Source organism: Nannobrachium achirus, assembly GCF_963921795.1.
Source record: "Nannobrachium achirus genome assembly, chromosome: 13".
Taxonomy (NCBI): domain Eukaryota; kingdom Metazoa; phylum Chordata; class Actinopteri; order Myctophiformes; family Myctophidae; genus Nannobrachium; species Nannobrachium achirus.
Genome location: NC_137833.1, coordinates 42,141,108 through 42,159,546, shown reverse-complemented (window position 1 = coordinate 42,159,546; position 18,439 = coordinate 42,141,108). Strand labels below are relative to the sequence as shown.

Genomic DNA, 18,439 nt, shown 5'->3' with positions numbered 1-18,439 from the left:
CTGGAAAGTATTTTCGATTAGGAATGCAAGCACGCCTCCCCCAAAAAGCACAAGATGTCCCGGACTGCGCTATCTTCTATTTTATGTTCCATCTCCAACTGTGGAGCAACGCCAAGCTAAACACAGCAGCTATACCAGGCAGTGAGCAAATGATGATGCAGAGGGATGCTGCTGCTCAGAGATTAATTCAAAAGAAAAACAAATAAACACATGATTTCATGTTAAGGAAGCAAATTCTAAACACAGACGCATTGATCATTATTAGCACAGGCTACGATGAAACACTACATGTACATCCATATTGCTCTCTCTCTCTCTCTCTCTCATCACTGCGTTACCTGAGAAGATGGTGTGGTGGTGTGTGCACAATCGAATCCTGGGTGTCGGGTGTTCATTTAACTCTGAGAGGGTACAAATGGAACAGAATGGCCCATTTTTACCCTCCCAGAGAGAGTACAACCCACTGAACCCAGACCCAACCCAGGCTTTTACAGTGTGGGGCACGCAGACTTTTGCTGCATTGAGTCAAGCCTCCTCCCGTGGGACGCGGACCATGTGACCAAACTCTGCACCGTTATCATGGAGGAAGGGGGAAATTAAAAACTGCACACATCGCAGTGAATGCATCCCCTCCCATGCAGCATTAAGGTGGGGAAAAGTTAGCTACGTTTAGGGGATTTATCGCCATAAACGACGACAATATCCTCGGCAACGATCAACTTTAAATGTGTACAATGCTGCGGCACGACGTAGCCTAGGTAAGCTACAGTAGGCGAGGCTGCAGCTGTCCTCCTTCCTTGGAATGCAAGACTTTCAATGCGCGTTGCGTTCCACGAGGCTGTGTTAGTTATGGGAAAGGTGATTATAATAGGGCTAATAATACGTAGGCTACCTCACATAGCCTATATCCTTAACACACTCTTATTTTTGCTGTGCGTGTGTGTGTGCATGAGTCACAGAACGACGCCCACAGCCACAGCAGCACAACAACGCCGTCCCAAAGTGGTCACGAAAACGTCCCATTAATGACGACACACCAAAACACACGCTGTTTGGCGCTGCATGCACGAATTACCGGAGAACCTCAGTTACGCGCAATTAACGTTAAACAATTAAAAACAAAAAGAGACGCATTACCTGATATGATGTTTTCTGTGGCCGACAGTTTCTCAGTCATAATATCCCGCTGCTTCACCTCCTCTACTCGAGCCTTCTCCCCAATGCAACTACACCAAGCAATCTTCCTGGCTTTGATGTGAAAACCGGAGTGGGGGGGAAAAAAGATTATTGAATTTAAAAAAAGACCTTCCTTGCTAAAAAAAAAACGACCTCCACAAACCGGTATCTCCACGTCCTCTCTCTCCTACAAATGGCGCGTTAAAAGCACATCTGCACTGGAGGCGGTTGACCCTTTCAGCCGTAGACTTTTGGAATGGGGGCCAGTGTGGTGGAGTAGTGGACCTCTGGTACAGACAGAGAGGATGTGGTGGTGGTGAAGCAAGCGGACCCCAGGCTGCTATACTTTCTCTGACTAGACAGACCCCTCTGTCCCGCCCCTCCCATCAGCTCTGCTCTGTCCTGCACAGGAATGCTGCTGCCTGCTGCCCAATAGCCCATTCCTCCACAGCCTTTGTTTTCAGGGCAGCCGGTAGGGTTACTGTAGTCAGTGTAGTGCAGTGTTTCTCAAACCTTCACATTTCAAGGTCTCCCCTTAACTCTGACAGCGTACAAATGGAACCAAATGGACCCGTTAGGGTTCATTTGTTTGGTTCCACTTCCATTTGTAACCACCTTAAAGTAACCCACAAAGTCCCTGGAATCCACTTTGAGAACCACTGGTGTAGTGTAGCCTAGAGCGCCTATTCCTATCCTAACCAATGACCAGCCAGAGCCTCCTGTCCAGTGGTGCACTGGAAACAGTCTGAGTCCCCACATTGTAAAAGTAGACTATCTATCAATACTGCAACAATATAGGCCTACTCTGTTACCAGTAAAAGTCCGGAATTCAAAATGTAGGCTAATTGAGTAAAAGTAGGCTATAGTATTAGTATACAAATGTATAGGTCTACTTAAAGTAAAGGTAGTCAATCATGCAGATTGCATAATGTCCCATTTCAGAAGTTTTCATCTAGATTGTATACAAAATATTTTTGAAAATAACCGATGGGATGCATTGTGAGCTTGTAGATCGTCTATTTTCAAGTGGTTGAAATGTTTATAGGGTTGAAGTGGTTAATGTGTGTACAATATTTCCCTCTGACATGTAGTGGAGTAGAACTAAAAGTAGGCTTTACTGACAAGTACCTCAAGTTTAAGTACTAACAACAACCAGACAGTTTCTCTCCTCTCTGCCCTGACTATAGAGTTTACCACATGTTATTAGGCCTAGTATAACGGTCCGAAAATGTAGCTGGTTTTTCAAGTCTAAAAGTAAATATCTTTTCTAAGCTAACGAGGCACACCCTTGAGAAAACAAATTACATATATCCAGTTCCCACATCCCATCATCCAAAACAGAGGTGGTATTAGTATCCTACCAGTAGTTCTCGAAAATGATCAGATCGGTTATTTTTGATTATCTGATTCCTAATTTTACCATGACCCTTGGATCCCCAGACCCCACTTTGAGAACCAGTGGCCTAAGCTTAGAGGCTGATAGCTAAGTAAAAGTAGTCTACTAAGGAAAAAAATACATAGGCCTATAAGTTAAAGTCCTACATACAAATCTTATACTTAAAACTAGGCTAACCTCATAAAAAAAATTCCTCAAAATTCAAGTGAACATTTAACTCCTTCCTACCTTAATAATAGTTTAATTCTCTGCCCCCCGCCCGCCCCTACTTCTCTGTAAATATAGCATTACCTTATGATTCGTCTGAGCTTTATTCCAAATGTATATATGTATTATACGTATTACTGATGAATTGAGTACAATGGTCCACAATGGAAACAAGCTCCTACTGATTTTTGGGTTATCTTTTTAGCATCACCTTTGCCTGTAGGCCTACTTCCTGTTCTGTTTATAATCGTGTTAAAGTATAATCGATCAACGAAAGGACCATGTGAGTGGCATACTCATACTCAGCAACTAAAGCTGTCATGTAGTGGAGAAGAAAGTACAAAATAGGCTTTTAAATATAGTGGAGTGGAAGTAGGAAGTAGCTTAAAATGGAAATATTCTAGCACCTCAACATTTTAGTTAAGTACAGTATTTGACCACTGTCTACAAAGCTATCAGAATCATAATGTATATTAGGCCTACTTGAAACACACACACACAGTGGCGGAACAAGCCAACACTGGACCCTAATGTGGGGTGGTAAAGCAAGCCCATCCAACCAGGCCAGGAATTTCCTCATTTTAGGGGCAAGGCCACTTGGCCTTTGGTGTTGTCCATTTTTTGAGGGCACAAGGGCCAAAATTCCAGGGCAGGAAGGCCATCAAATAAAACAATTCTTTAGTCCATTGAAAGAATTTGTTGAATTTAAGGGTTAGGGATGATAACCTAATCTGCAGTGAAATAGATACATGATGGTATTTACCATCTGATCCATGCTCAGAACCCGCACCAATCAAAGTCACTGGGGATTGGTTTAAAGATGGGGACTAGGGGAAGTTAAGATTTCAGAATCTCAACAAAAGACACTGGTGTCTACATGACAAGAAAGATACACCGGTGTCTACTGTCTACATATTGACAAGACAGAGAGAGAGGAGAAAGTACGTGGTACAGTCAGCTGGGGCATCAAGGCCACTGTGGCCTCAGGTCATGCCATTGGTTTGAGTGGCACAAGGCCAAACTGAGGGGCAACGACGGCCATGGCCTTCATGGCGGTCATGGCCTCCATGAAATTTCTGCCCTGCCTCAACACAACTCGCCGAGTGACACCTCACTAAAACGCACACTACAACTGATCTTTGGCCACAGACACTCCCAACACTTATCGACGTAGATGTTGTACGTACCGGTGTGGTGGACTTGAGGCCTACAGTTGAAGACTGCATTTTCCCATGCATACATAGATAGATACCTTGTTAGCTAATTAATTTTAACATCCACTGGAGGAGCATACAATTGGGTAAAACACAAAATTAGCAGTGAATAGAGGTCTTCTCCTAACATTGCATTGTAATGGCCACTCTAGGTTGTTGTCATCTGTTTGTTCTGTGTTTGGTTCTAATTGTGTTTTTTTCTGTTCTGTGTTGGAGGAAAGGGCCAAACTGCCAGGGTGTGTCTATGGGACAAGGCACGCCTGACTCCGCGTCCCTGAGTATTTAAGCAGGCTGGCCAAGGCCATTCTCTCTCTCTCTCCTACCAGACAACAGTGTTTGTTTGGTTGATTTTAGCTTGTTTTTTTGCACTTGCACATACACTTCACTTTCACACATCCACACATGCTTAACAGTACTGATACCACTGACTGACACCACATGTGTATGACCACTGAAATATTTGTAGCATCCATCCATAGGCCCTATCAAACATGAAAATGCTACACAATTTGCTACTTGAATCTCATTACCTCAAATAAACTACTGTACACATTTGAGCCTGGCAAAATTGGTAACCTGTAAAGTTGTCATTTTCCAATCATTATAAGTTGTCCTGGAAATGCTCATTCACTGAAAGCCAATAAATAAATACAAAACAAATGCTTATAGTCCAACATGGCCACCACATGTTGTCACCACTATGTGACAGTCACAGCAAAGTGTTACTTGGCCTGGTGGCCTGGTCTGGTGTCTTGGTGTCTTTTAGACCTGCCATGTGTTTAGCATAGCATTGGCCACATGGTAGCTATAGCCATTTTGCCTTTATGTCATACTCAATGATGGTTTGGGGTTTCCCACCTGCTGAGTATGACATAAGTGCAGAATAGCTGCCTTGGCTCAGATTGGCTTATTACCTGTAGCATGTTGTCCACCCGTCTTTCTGCCCACTTGAGTCACATTGAGTGCTGTAACAAAACAGAGATGATATTAGGACTAAATCATCAAAATGTTATTTTGATGGAATTTTGAGGTTGTTGGGTTTTCCCTTTACCATGGCAACTGGTGAGAATGGTCAGTAGGCCTACATCAGTGTCTTACGCCATCTAGTGGTTTTCCAGACTATCCATCAACTCACACTTGCAGTCACAGTGGATACATGTTCTATTTCAATTGGGAGACTTGGTTTTATGCTAAATACATTAAATGACTACGCCTCTTAATGTTGAAATCCATGTGCTGTAGAGTCCAGTCAATGCTTTTGAAAATGAAAATATCTTCCATAGAACAGTCATAATTATTCATATTGCATGGTATGTTTGCATGTGAAAGAATTTGTCTGTGTTTGATACATTAGACTGAAGCAGCGGTATAGAAACAAATTATTGTCAGTTATTTACTCAAAATATAAAGATAAGCAAAAAGCTGGAAAGGCGAGAACACTATGTTATCTTCATTATTGCCAGACCCATGAAATGGGTAGGCCTACATAAGCAAATGTCGGTCCGGGTTTTCTATATAAAGGGTATATATGATGATGACATGATGATGACATGCCTACAAAAGGCATGATGTCATAAATGATGATGACAGACAGGGGGTCTGGCACAACCAGGTTGACCTGGTCTAGTTGCCAGACCCAGAGGGTAGGCCTACATAAGCAAATGTCGGTCTGTCCGGTTTTTCTCCATAGATGGTCATGATGATGACATGATGATGACATGAGGGAGGGATAGACCGACAGACAAAGCCTTCATGTCATCACAATGACATGAGGGAGGGACAGACCGACAGACAAAGCAAAAGGCTTTGTCTGTCGGTCTGTCCCTCCCTCTTTTCTCCATATTTGGTCACAATGATATCACAAATGATGATGACATGAGGGAGGGACAGACAGCCTATAAAGGGACAGACAGCCTATAAATGTACCATTAAATTTATAGGCCCAGAGGGTTGGCAGAACCGGGGTCTGGCACAACCAGGTTGACCTGGTCTAGTTTATATATAGTGAGTTCCGTCGCAGACAGTATAAAGGCATTATTTATATAGTGAGTTCTGTCGCAGACAGTACAAAGGCAGGGCCCTTAGCCAATGAGGTGCGGGCAATCTGGGAGTGGTGTTAGCTGGAGTATTGGTTGAGCTTCGCATGACAGTTAGGACGCTGCAGAATATAGTCAAGAGCAAACCCACACTGTTTCGTAGGAACAGTATTTCTAGTTGGACTTTATTATCTTCCATATACAGTATGTACACTAGCGTCTATAGAGTACATGTATGGAAGATAGGCTAATAATAGTCTATAGTATATATCACTGTTCAGGTTGAACGGACGGTCATGCCAGGGTTTTACTTTTATTGGTTGTTAAGTGGTGTCTAGTTGTCCCTTAGGTGGTGGTTGGACGAAAGGCCACAGAGTTATTGAAACCAATAGGGTTCAACCTCAAGCGTACATGAATGTGCAAAGTGAATTATGCTATGGCAACCCAGCTGGTAGCTTTCAAGGTAATGTAGTTCATTTGGGACCATGTGTGGGAACGACAGACCAACATTGCATCCTTTCAGCCTCACTGCTAGCAGGACTAAGAATGTATCTCTCAGAGGACGCAAAACAAGATAAAGCACCTTGTGCTGTGCTGTGTCCTCAAGACAATCACCAACCGTAGTTTTCTAAAAACTCTACTCTACCGGGCTGAAACTGAAGTGTGGCCTACATCTGGCCTAGATATGGCCTACATCTTGGCATTAACGTCTCAAAGTGTTTTGTACGGCCAGGGTCCCATTGGCCAAGCTTCGCAGGATGCGCTGTGATTGGCTAGTGGGACTCTTGATGAAATTAACTCATAAATAGCACCACTTATTCACACTAGGTGTGATTTTTTTCCAGGTCCATTTAGAAAGAAACCAGTGTTAAACATCCTTTAATGGATGGTGACTTGGTCTCTCACTTTGGAGAAGTAGTTTGACAGGCATATTGAGAGCATTGTCCTATCCTGTAAATACCAATCCCATTGATATTTGCTTCTACCCTGAGCCATCCCTAACTAGCAATTTGCCGCTCTGACATCACGCTCTGGCATGATGTCCCTTTTATGCCCATATATGGAGATCGCTGATGCCATCACGAGTCACACTTGCAAATTAATTACGTCCGTGTCTGTTTTATGCCCATATATGGAGATCCCTGTCCCGATTGTCATCAATACTAAGGGCATATGTGGGGATGCCCATATTTGGTAATGCCCATATATGGGCATGTTCTGACATCACTTTATTGACTATCATGCAGGGGTCTCCATATATGGGTAACTGGTCCGATGTACATCACTGGCCAGATGGCCAAGAATTTAAACATGCGCAACTGCAGCAATTCTCAGTTTCTTTGCCACCACTAATCTTTGCAACGCGATAGGCCTACAGCCACAGGTCTAGGATCAGTAGATGTTTCATCTGCGCATCCTTTGGTTGAGAAACTGGCTGTCAGTCGATGTGTTTGATTTTGTCAAATTATTCAAAAACAAAAATTGCATTGTTTTACACACGTGGTGGTATCAGAGAAGATGTCATAGAACCCCTTATTTGGGCAAGACTGAAACAGGACTCCATATTTGAGCATGACTGACATCATAGTGATGATGCAAAAGAACAGCAGCATAAAAGTAAAACGCACCACATCATGTTTGAGAGCAGTAGAAATTCATTTAAATTTCAATTGCAGTTTGAAGTCCCGCAATACTCATTTCAGAATTGTAATGTCAAGTATTCACTGGTTAACGTCTTACTGGACAGCCCTAAAAAAACAGGTTGGAGTCTGGTTTTGATATAAATTATATATTTTTATACTAAAAATAATATCTTTTTATACTAGTCAAGTTAAACATTTTTAAAGCTGTAATACTTTGTGAGTTGTAACATTTGGACTTTGGTTAAGACACTGATCACAATGCCAACAACACCCCTGGCAGAGGCCAGCAACACTTTTTCCCTGTCTCTGTTCAAACAACTGTCAGAAGATAACAACACTGGCAATGTGTTCTACTCTCCTCTCAGCATCTCCTCTGCTCTGTCCATGGTGCTGCTGGGGGCCCGTGGCAACACAGCCACACAGATGTCAGAGGTCCTGCACTTTAAGGATGACTTACATATGGACTTTTCTAAGCTCATGAGTGACCTGAACAAGTCAGGGAAGTCCTACTCTCTCAGCCTGGCCAACCGTCTGTATGGAGAGCAGTCCTACCAGTTTGTTGAGGAGTTCCTAAGCGCCACTAGAAAACACTATGATGCACAGCTGGAGCCTGTCAACTTCAGTGGCAACGCAGAAGGAGCCAGGATGAACATAAACAGCTGGGTGGAGAAACAGACTCAAGATAAAATCAAGGATTTGCTTGGCCCAGGTTTGGTGGATGGACTTACCAGACTGGTGTTGGTCAATGCTATCTACTTCAAAGCCAAGTGGGACAAGGCGTTCCATGAGGACAGCACCAGCGATGAACAGTTCAGACTTAGCAAGACTGAAAGCAAGCCGGTGAAGATGATGTACCAGGACTCTGTGTTCCCTCTTGCTTTCATTTCTGAAGTCAACTGTAATGTCCTGGAGCTGCCCTACACAGGGAAAGACCTTAGCATGCTTGTCTTTCTGCCCGTTGAGATGGAGGACGATACGACAGGCCTGGAGAAGCTAGAGAAGGAGCTAACCTATAAAAAGTTTATGGACTGGACCAATCCAGACATGATGAAGCAGGAGCAGGTTCTGGTTGGCCTGCCTTGTTTCAAGACGGAGGAGACATATGACTTGAAAGAAAACTTGATCAAGATGGGCATTGTAGACGCCTTTGACGAATCAAAGGGTGACTTCTCTGGCATGTCTCCAGCCAACGACCTGGTTCTTACCAGGGTTGTGCACAAGGCCTTTGTGGAAGTGAACGAGGAGGGCACTGAGGCAGCTGCCGCCACTGCTGCCATTCTAGGTGGGCTTTGTGCACGTGCAGGCCCTCCTCACTTCGTTGCTGACCACCCCTTCCTCTTCTTCATCCGACACAACCCCACCATGACCATCCTCTTTGCAGGCCGATACTGCTCCCCTCCTTCAACTCAACTCAACTCAAACTTTATTTATAAAGCACATAATACAACGACCAAAGGCCGACCAAAGTGCTGTATAGGTTAAAAACAAAGAAACAACTGAGTTGGGGTCCCATGGATAAAAAAAATCACACTCGTGTGAACTGAGCGGTGGTGTGTGTGTGTGTGTGTGTGTGTGTGTGTGTGTGTGTGTGTGTGTGTGTGTGTGTGTGTGTGTGTGCAACAGCGCCCCTCCCTTAACATGTGTGGTCAGAAAAGGTTACTGCAGGCTACAGACAGACAGACAGACAGACACGGAGACAGACAGACAGACAGACAGACAGACAGACAGACAGACCCACACACACGGCCACGTATAGGAGCGTTGTGACCACCGCTCAAAAAAAGAATGTGACAACTGGTGAGGCATACAGTAACACTTATGTATATACTTATATACAGTAACACTTATGTCCGTCCCTATATGTCAAGCTGAGAGAGGAACAGGCAGGATTTCACAAAGGTGGAGGTTGTATCGATCAGATCGTTACCCCCTTGTATATTAACTTCATTGACTTTAAGAAGGCAAATATTTGATCGCGAAAGCCTATGGAAGATCCTAAGGGCATATGGAATGCCTTCCAAAATTGTCAAAATCATTGGGAAAGTCTATGAACACTTTTTTTTTTCAATAATATTTTTTATTGATTTTCAAAAGTTATGACAAAAAAGACAAGACAGACAGACAGCTCAGCTCAGACACGTTGCAAAAGCAAAGGACACAGGTATCAATGTACATTTCTTTCGATTATATACAGTATAACAATATGCATATGGAATTACACTCATATACATACATTATGTATACAAAATGAAAAACAAAACCACGGTGTTAAAGAGACAAAAAGTGATGTTCCTATCTTATACATCAAGGTTAGCAGTATCACTTCTGTTAAGGAACCCTATTGTCAAGGTCTCAGCTAACTGAGGACCAATAAAACGTAAATATGGGTCCCAAATTTTATAGAAGGTATCGGTTGTAGAGCGCAGCAGGCAAGTCAGATATTCCAAAGGCATACACTGCATGATTATTTTATCCCAGCTTCTCTTTTTTGGCGGTTTTTCATTGATCCAAGACAATAAAATATTTTTCCTCGCAGCATAGGTTAAAAGATTGAACAGACGTTTGTGGAACTTGTTGACAATCTTATTATCAGGAAGTCCCAGAATCAGACACAACGGGTCAAGTTCAAGCTCTATGTTAAAGATCTCATTCAGTTCTTGTACAATATCATACCAATAACGTTCAATCTTATGACATGACCATATGCAATGAATATAGTCTCCTTCTTCAGTCTTACACTTAAGGCAAAGGGGGGATAAATCAGAATTCATTTTATGGCGAAGGCTAGGTGAAATCTGTAATCTGTGTATGGTTCTTAACTGAATCGACCAGGCCCTATTACACACAGAAAGTTTTTTGGCATTTTCAAATATTTCAGACCAAACATCATCATCAATATCAACCCCAAGGTCTCTTTCCCATTTTCTCTTAGTATCTTGGGTATTAACCGTTGTATTAGACCTTAACATATCATAGAGAGTGCTAATGAAACCCCTTGTGAAATCCATCATCAATATTCTCTCAATTGGAGAGGTACCTACATTAGTTAGTAATGTTGTAGTCTATGAACACTTTGAATATAGTGTCATCCTTGATCAGACCGTCCCTGTGGAATCCAATGGATTCTGTTCTCCTATATGGAAGACCTTGACTTTGCAGACTACCTGGCAGTAATGTCAGCTACTCGTACCCACCTAGAGGAAAAGTGGTGTAAGAAGAAAAAAAGAAAGAAAAGGCATGGCTTTTGCAGAGATCAAACTAATGATTTTACAGCTATGGCCTGGGTCGGGTCTCTCAAGCCAATGGGTCAAATTATTTTCCCCATCTCCTTATATTTGAAACATTTCCCTACTCTCTCTGATCCTGTGTGCATGGAAATCTGTTTATTTGTACGAGGGAAACGTAAAGGACCAAAGGAGCTGTGAGGTTTAAATACTTTCACATGGATAATTCAACAGAGGATTTTACAGTTTACTTGATAGCTGTGATGCATTGCATCATGATTTTTCACTTGAAAGTGGGTTATTGTCAGTAAAGAACACCACCCTGCCACAATGTACTGTATGAAAGGCAGTGGTTTTGCATCCCATCAAATGTTTGCCCTTTAACAATTCCATAATGTTGCATGTCTATTGGATTAAGAACCTGGTGTCATTATCGGTGAACAATTTCAAAACATTTCAAGACATTTTTAAATAGCAGATCTGTAAGCTCACTGCCTGTCACCTTGTGAGCTTTTATTGTTGATATTTTATTACGCTTTTTGGGTAGGCCTACTCAGATACAGTTACAAATTACAATAATACTCTAATCAACTTATTCTAGTTATACCTTTTAGATTAGTGAGGCCACAACATTAATGAACGAATGGCATGTTGAAAATGACACTAAATAAGTGGATTTCCCAAAATGTCTTTAGAATAAGTGTCCAGCAGCAATGAACAGATTATTATATGAGCAAGCATACTTCATCATATCTAGGGTACAATGAAATGAGATCTAAAGCCAATCTAAGATTTTGACTTATTATGAAAATAATGAATACTTGCAGAAAGAATTGAAAGAATGAAGGTATTGCAACATCTGACGTCTGGCAAGCATTTATTACACACTCTGCACTCACACTGACAACACACACACACACCTCTACCAAAGTCCCACCCAATCCCTTTAACCACGATGAGCCATTCCATTCTTTTTTGGTACTATATTTGGAATCCAGGACTTTAAACTTGTAACAGAGTATATGTCTACATTGTAGTATTGCTACATTTACTTTAGCGAAAAATAGGATGCAACAGCTAACATGCTAGTGGAGAAGGATGTTGGGGGAGGTTGTTGAGGGTCCTTGTGGGTTTCTTGAGTGGAAGCCAGTGAAGGTCTTGGAGGACTGCAGTGTCGTCATCTTTGGAGCCGGTGCTGATGTAAAGCGAGCAGATGAGTGCTTTTGGGATCTGACTCTTCTCCTCCTTAGTCCATGATCTGGTAACAGAGAAACAAGACAAAGAGCATGTATTTATTAATCTAATTTAATCTAGACCATTAGTCAAAATAATTTCATTTTACAAGAAAATGGTGGGACCATGAAAACTGTGATTTAAGAATTACACAGAGTGAACAGATTGAATATTTGCGTCTACAAACACAAACCGTGTGTGTGTGTGTGGGGGGGGGGGGGGGGTTTAGAATGGATTGTACACAATAGAATCATCAGTGTTAAATCTACTCTGAGAGAGAACACGTTGAATGAGATTGCAAAGTGTTACCTTGCCTCCCACCATCCACTCGCCTCCCACCATTTACTCCTCCACACTGTCCTCCAGATACTGGGGATCAAGTTCAGCCGGCTCTGAGGATGAGATAAAAGTACACAAATTACAGCCTTCACTGTATTGTGGAAGTCAGATTACTACAGACAGAGTACATGTCAATTTGGATGCGATACTCTGAGTGAGTGAAATGGACCTTTCCATTTGTACACTCTCAGAGTAATGGTGGTCCTTGAAACTAAAAGGTTTGAGAACCACTGGTCTAGGACTATATTACTCCAAACCTACCTTCTGGCACTGAGCCAACAGCAGCTGGCTGGCCGGGGCTGGTAGAGCGGCTCTCAGCGTCTGGAACTCTGGACTTAAACCGTTTGAAGCACAGGTCACCAGTGATGATGTGGGAGTTGATCCAAGACTCATACCGGTCCACTCTGGCAAAGACGGTGGGCTTTCTGGGACGAGCACAGCCCTCACTCCAGCTAACAACTCCAGACTGGACCCAGTCGGACCAGATATGCTTACGGCTGACCATTGGACCTCCAGAATCACCCTGATAAGACAGAAATTAACATTGTTTTACTCTTCAGTTCTAATCAATTATGGCTAAGATTATAATGGGATCTGAATGGCATATCATACATGACATGCGCCTTTGCCTCCCTTGTCCACACCAGCACAGATCATGTTGTCTGTGATCTGTCCTGGATAGTAACCGCGGCAGCGTGGGTTGTCAACAACTGGAACCTTGACTTCCTGCAGACACATCGGGGGCAGCAGACGGACTGTAGATGGAGACAATAAACAGTAGAACAATCTGATCAGTCTGCAGGCTCTCACTGTAGTGGCTGCCTTGGCTTAGATAGTCATAGTATTATCACTTCCAACCATGCGCCCATATTTTGGGAATGTTGTATTAAAACTCTGCAGTCTGTCAAAACATTATTCAATCGAATTCTACTGTACTTTGTCAAATATGATGACTTTGTCACCAGGGTGCCATTTTCACCATTTCAAGTGACATGTGATGTCATGCTCGTGCTCACCTCCCTCCTTGATGTCCCCCCAGCCAAGGACCCAGCTGGGAGTGCCGTGGCTGAAGACGCTGCCAGTGGCTGCCAGACACACACGTTTGATCTTCTTATTGAACGTGACAGGTGAAGTTAGCTGGAGCAGAGCCACGTCGTTGTCTGGTTTGTGATATCTTGGATGAGGCACAATTCTAGCAACATCTCTGGTCACTCCAGGTGGACCGGCCATCAGCTTTAGCTTCCCAAAGACAAGGCTCAAATCTTGTGGTCTGGAAAACAGAAATATCCCAGGGATATTATATATTATATTCTCTTTCTGAGTCAATTATTATTATTTCTTTTTTGTATTTTTTTTTATGTTCAAAAAAAGTGAAACTAGCTGATCTGCAAGCTCACAACGTCTCACATTGCGACACGTTGTGAGCTTGTAGATACAGTAGGCTATTTTCTATTGTTTGAAACGATTGTTATTGGTTGATTTGGGTCTAAACTGAACATTTTGCTATCTCAATCAGGCCCCCGCTGCCAAAGATTAGGCTAAACTTCAGTCTGTCTCATTTACCTCTTGTTCCTGTAGCAGTGTGCAGCAGAGAGTACCCATCTATTGTTGATCAGGGATCCACCACAGAGATGAAAACCAGTCCTGTTCTGAACACTGACCACAAAGGGCCATTGTTCTTCCTTGGCATCCGTACCTCCAACTATGTAGTTGGAGGTGTTGTTGTCGAAGGATGGACCAGGTTCAGGAGCGGCTGCACCAGAACCTGGAGAATACATATAATGTATATAATGAATACATTTGACTCCATTATAAAGTGACATTTACCCGTCAAATGTAATTTTACATTTGACTGTTAGGCCTGCTATATATACCAATCAAGGGTTAAAAATATGTGTTGCATCATCATCAAGTAGATACATAAAACAATTGCAATAAAAAACATTGTTATGAAACTTGTCTTACAGCTTCCGATGGTGGCAGAGAGAATCAGAAGACTTCCAACAAGGCAGACGTAACGATTGCACCATTTGAACTGGGCTGGACGAACTGGTGAGGACACACACACACACACACACACACACACACACACACATGGAGAGAGAGAGAGAGTGAGAAAAGCAGAGTGTAAAATCTTTGAACCTAAAAAGGAAGTTAAATAGCAATATATATAACAGCATTATCTAGTAGTATTTTTCTGTAAGTTGTAGTTGTAGTAAAATCTCTTACCATCTGTCATACTGCCAGTTAGTTCAAGCTCAGAGCCTTGCATGCTGCAGACAGCCATGGTGATGCCCGTCTGTTCCGTGTCAATACGAGATGGTGAACACGTTAATAAAATAGCCTAATTTATACACGTTCTGAGGCCCATGAGGGGAAACTCCGACTGCCAGACGCTACATTGCATCGCAAAATAGAGACACAAAATGATGTGTCACTGCAAATATCACAAATCACATGCTTCTCCAAGACTATTGTAGCAATTCAGTTATGCCAAACTTTGTTGTTCTCAACCCTTTTCGCATACTGTATGTATACTGTTTGCTATGACTGTGTGTGTAATGGAACACCAACTTCCACTGACTAATGCCCAAGGTCGCCTTAAGTTCTGTGCGGCAACAATGGACTGAGCTGAGACTGCATGTCTTCCTGCTGCGAACCATTCTGTCTCTCACTGTGCTCAAAAATGTTGCCATAGATGAGTGCATCATAGTCTTTACTTTCAAAGCGAGATGACAGGTTTTACCATCTAAACTTAATCTCTCCATCTGTTTTCCAGGCAAGCATGCTCCTCACTGTATTCATCATGGCCATGAGCAAATACTGTAGCTGAAAACATGACCAGATTGTAAATACAAATGTATTTATTTCACAGCAGATAGACTACATATTACATTTATCCTACATTCATCCTTAACCCTTGAATTCAATTAATTATTTCAACGGAGTAAAATCTTGTTTTATTTGATGGCCTTCCTGTCCTGGCATTTGGCCTTTGTACCCTCAAAAAATGGACAACCCCAAAGGCCAAGTGGCCTTTCCCCTAAAATGATGAAATGCCAGGCCTGAGAGCAGACCATCTCATCTCACAGCTAGGCTATACAGTGTAAACTTTCAGTTTTTATCTTTGGCAGACTAGGGCATGTGCACAAGTTAGTTGTGAGGGCCTTACACTTGGCTGGCCTCTCCAAAAGGAGTACTGTTCAGTGTGTGTGTGTGTGTGTGTGTGTGTGTGTGTGTGTGTGTGTGTGTGTGTGTGTGCGTGCGTGCATGCGTGCGTGCGTGCGTGCGTGCGTGCGTGCGTGCGTGCGTGCGTGCATGTACTCTACTCTACATACAGACAACGGAGAGTCGACAGAGGAAGAGGAAGGGGCTGGAGAGTCAACCGATGAGTCGACAGAGGAAGAGGAAGGGGCTGGAGAGTCAACCGTGGAAGAACAAGCCCCATCTTCCCAATCTTTCTCTTTCTCCCTATCGCCAATGCCCCTTCTAGATTTCACGAATGGGATGAATGAATTAATTAACACAGGGATTAAAATGACCCCGGCCAGACGCCCGGACAAACGCCCGGCTCCACAACCGCCACCGGCCAAATGCCCGGCTCCACAACCACCATCTTTGAAAACGGACGAAACTGACCCTGCCATGCCCCAGAAATCTGTGGCCTGGGTTCTTTCGCCCCCACCCATCCCTCCACGACCTAAACGAAAGAAGAACCTGGCCTCCCAACGAGCTGGGACAATACTGGGCCAAAACATGGCCTCCCAGCTGAACATGGCTCCACGACCTCAACGAGCTGGGACAATACTGGGCCAATACATGGCCTCCCAGCTGAACAATACATTCAGCCACTGATATCAGTTGGGTCCGATATTATACCCAGCAACAACCGTATCTGGACCCGATGCTCCTCTAGGCGCTTTTACTAAGCAGGCTCACAATATTTCTACTGTAATTTCAAATAGAGTGTCCAGGACAAGCAGTGGCTCTGCTAATCTAGCAAATTTAACTTACATACCCTGTAGGGACTATAGTACAGTAGAATGTCAAAAAATAAATCTGGGCCTCTTTAACATCAGGTCACTTTTAAACAAGCCCTCCTCTGTAAATGATCTAATCTGTGAAGAGAAGCTAGATATAATCTTTTTAACAGAGACTTGGCTGGGCACAGATGGAGCTGTTGCACTTGGCGTCGCCTGCCCACCAAACTATCATTTTATTCAATCAGTGCGCGAAGGAAAAAGAGGTGGAGGTTTGGCGTACATTTTCTCTGACATCTTTAAATTCAAGAACCTGTCTTTTGGAAGTTTTTCATCCTTTGAATACCAAGCTAACTTATTTGAGAGTAAATCCTCTGTTCTAATGATTACCATATATCGCCCACCAAAATGTAGCAAAGCCTTATTTCTTACAGAAATATCAGAACTTTTATCTATCTGTTCCACTGACTATGAGAGAACCTTGATTGCTGGCGATGCAAATTTACATGTGGATATTGTTACAGATGTTACTGCTATGAGTTTCTTACAGTTATTACATTCCCTTGATTTTGTTCAGCATGTTACCGGGCCAACCCACAATCAGGGCCACACCCTAGACCTGGTGATCTCTAAAGGGCTAAGTATTTCTATGGACAGGATCATCGCTAAGCCTGACTTATCGGACCACTATTTACTGTGTTTTAATATGACTGTCTCTGATCTAGAAAAATACAATAGAGAATATACTATAAAAAAGAGATTTTTCAGGGCATCGGCAGCAGAAGAGTTTGCTCGCCATCTTGCATGTGCACCCCCCCTTCCTGATATTCCCTCAGTAAATGATATGGTTCAACATTTTAATCTTAAATTAGAGTCAGCTCTGGATATAGTGGCTCCTATGAAAACTAAAAAGAAACATAAAGTAAAAGAAACACCCTGGATAAACGATCATATACGCTCACTCAAGAAACAATGCCGCAAAGCAGAGCGAGCTTGGAGAAAAAATAAACTAACTATCCATCTACAGATTTTTAAGTCATTAACAGCCACGTACAATAAAACCATGCGTCTGGCTAGGCAGGCCTATTTTTCCGGAATTATTAATGAGAACAAGAACAATGCTAGGGTCTTATTCTCCACTATTGAACGCCTCTTAAACCCCCCCCAGTCCTACAAGCAGTCACTCCTTGCCTCTAAAGCAAAGTGTAATGAGTTTGCATCCTTCTTTGACAACAAAATTGTGAACATTCGAGCTGGTATTATGAATAATACTGTCACAAATGCAAATGCAGTTAATGGTGCCATGTGTAAAAGTGTAGATAAATCTAGGGGCAGCCTAGTATCATTTTGTGAAATTGATGAAGAGGAACTTCGTAAAACCATATCGCAAATGACATCGTCTTCTTGCTCGCTGGATGCAATCCCCACACCATTTCTCAAAGAGGTTGTAGACTGTGTGATTGGAGATATCCTAAAAATAGTAAATAACTCTATACAATCAGGTGTCTTTCCAGAAACACTGAAAACGGCCGTAGTTAAGCCCTTACTCAAGAAACACAACCTCGACCCGTCCATGCTGTGTAATTATAGACCCATTTCCAATTTGCCTTTTCTGGGCAAGGTCCTAGAAAAAATTATCTTTCATCAATTGGATGTATTTCTGCAGAACAATAAGGTGCACAACAAATTCCAATCCGGCTTCAGGAAAGGACACAGCACAGAAACTGCACTTTTAAAAGTAATTAATGATCTTAGGGTGTCTGCTGATAACAAAAATGTATCCGTTCTCCTACTGCTGGATCAAACGGCGGCTTTTGACACAATTGACCATACAATTCTAATACAACGTCTTGAACACTGGGTAGGGCTGTCAGGCACAGCTTTGTCCTGGTTTTACTCCTACCTAACAGGCAGAAGCTACTTTGTTAATCTAGCTGACTTTGAGTCAAACAAACACAACATCTGCTCTGGTATTCCACAGGGCTCAATTC

General features: G+C 42.7%; 2 protein-coding genes across 3 annotated transcripts in view; one reads left to right on the top strand and one right to left on the bottom strand.

Annotated features, from left to right (window-relative positions):
- The window catches only part of hspa12a (heat shock protein 12A), a 46,331-nt gene extending 44,987 nt beyond the window's left edge, over nt 1–1,344 (bottom strand). The window contains exon 1 of one of the 2 annotated variants that reach the window (XM_080739916.1): nt 1,138–1,344. In XM_080739916.1, the coding sequence (XP_080596042.1) occupies nt 1,138–1,177 (40 nt within the window). In that variant the 5' untranslated portion in view covers nt 1,178–1,344. The remainder of the gene's footprint in view (nt 1–1,137) is intronic. The other variant, XM_080739915.1, reaches the window with a different exon arrangement.
- A 6,586-nt stretch (nt 1,345–7,930) lies between these two features.
- LOC308297316 (leukocyte elastase inhibitor-like) lies at nt 7,931–9,154 on the top strand (the record flags this gene model as incomplete). The annotated part of the gene is made up of 1 exon (XM_080740729.1): nt 7,931–9,154. The coding sequence occupies one exon, from the start codon at nt 7,931–7,933 to the stop codon at nt 9,152–9,154; it is 1,224 nt and encodes a 407-aa protein (XP_080596855.1).
- Between the last annotated feature and the right edge of the window lie 9,285 nt (nt 9,155–18,439).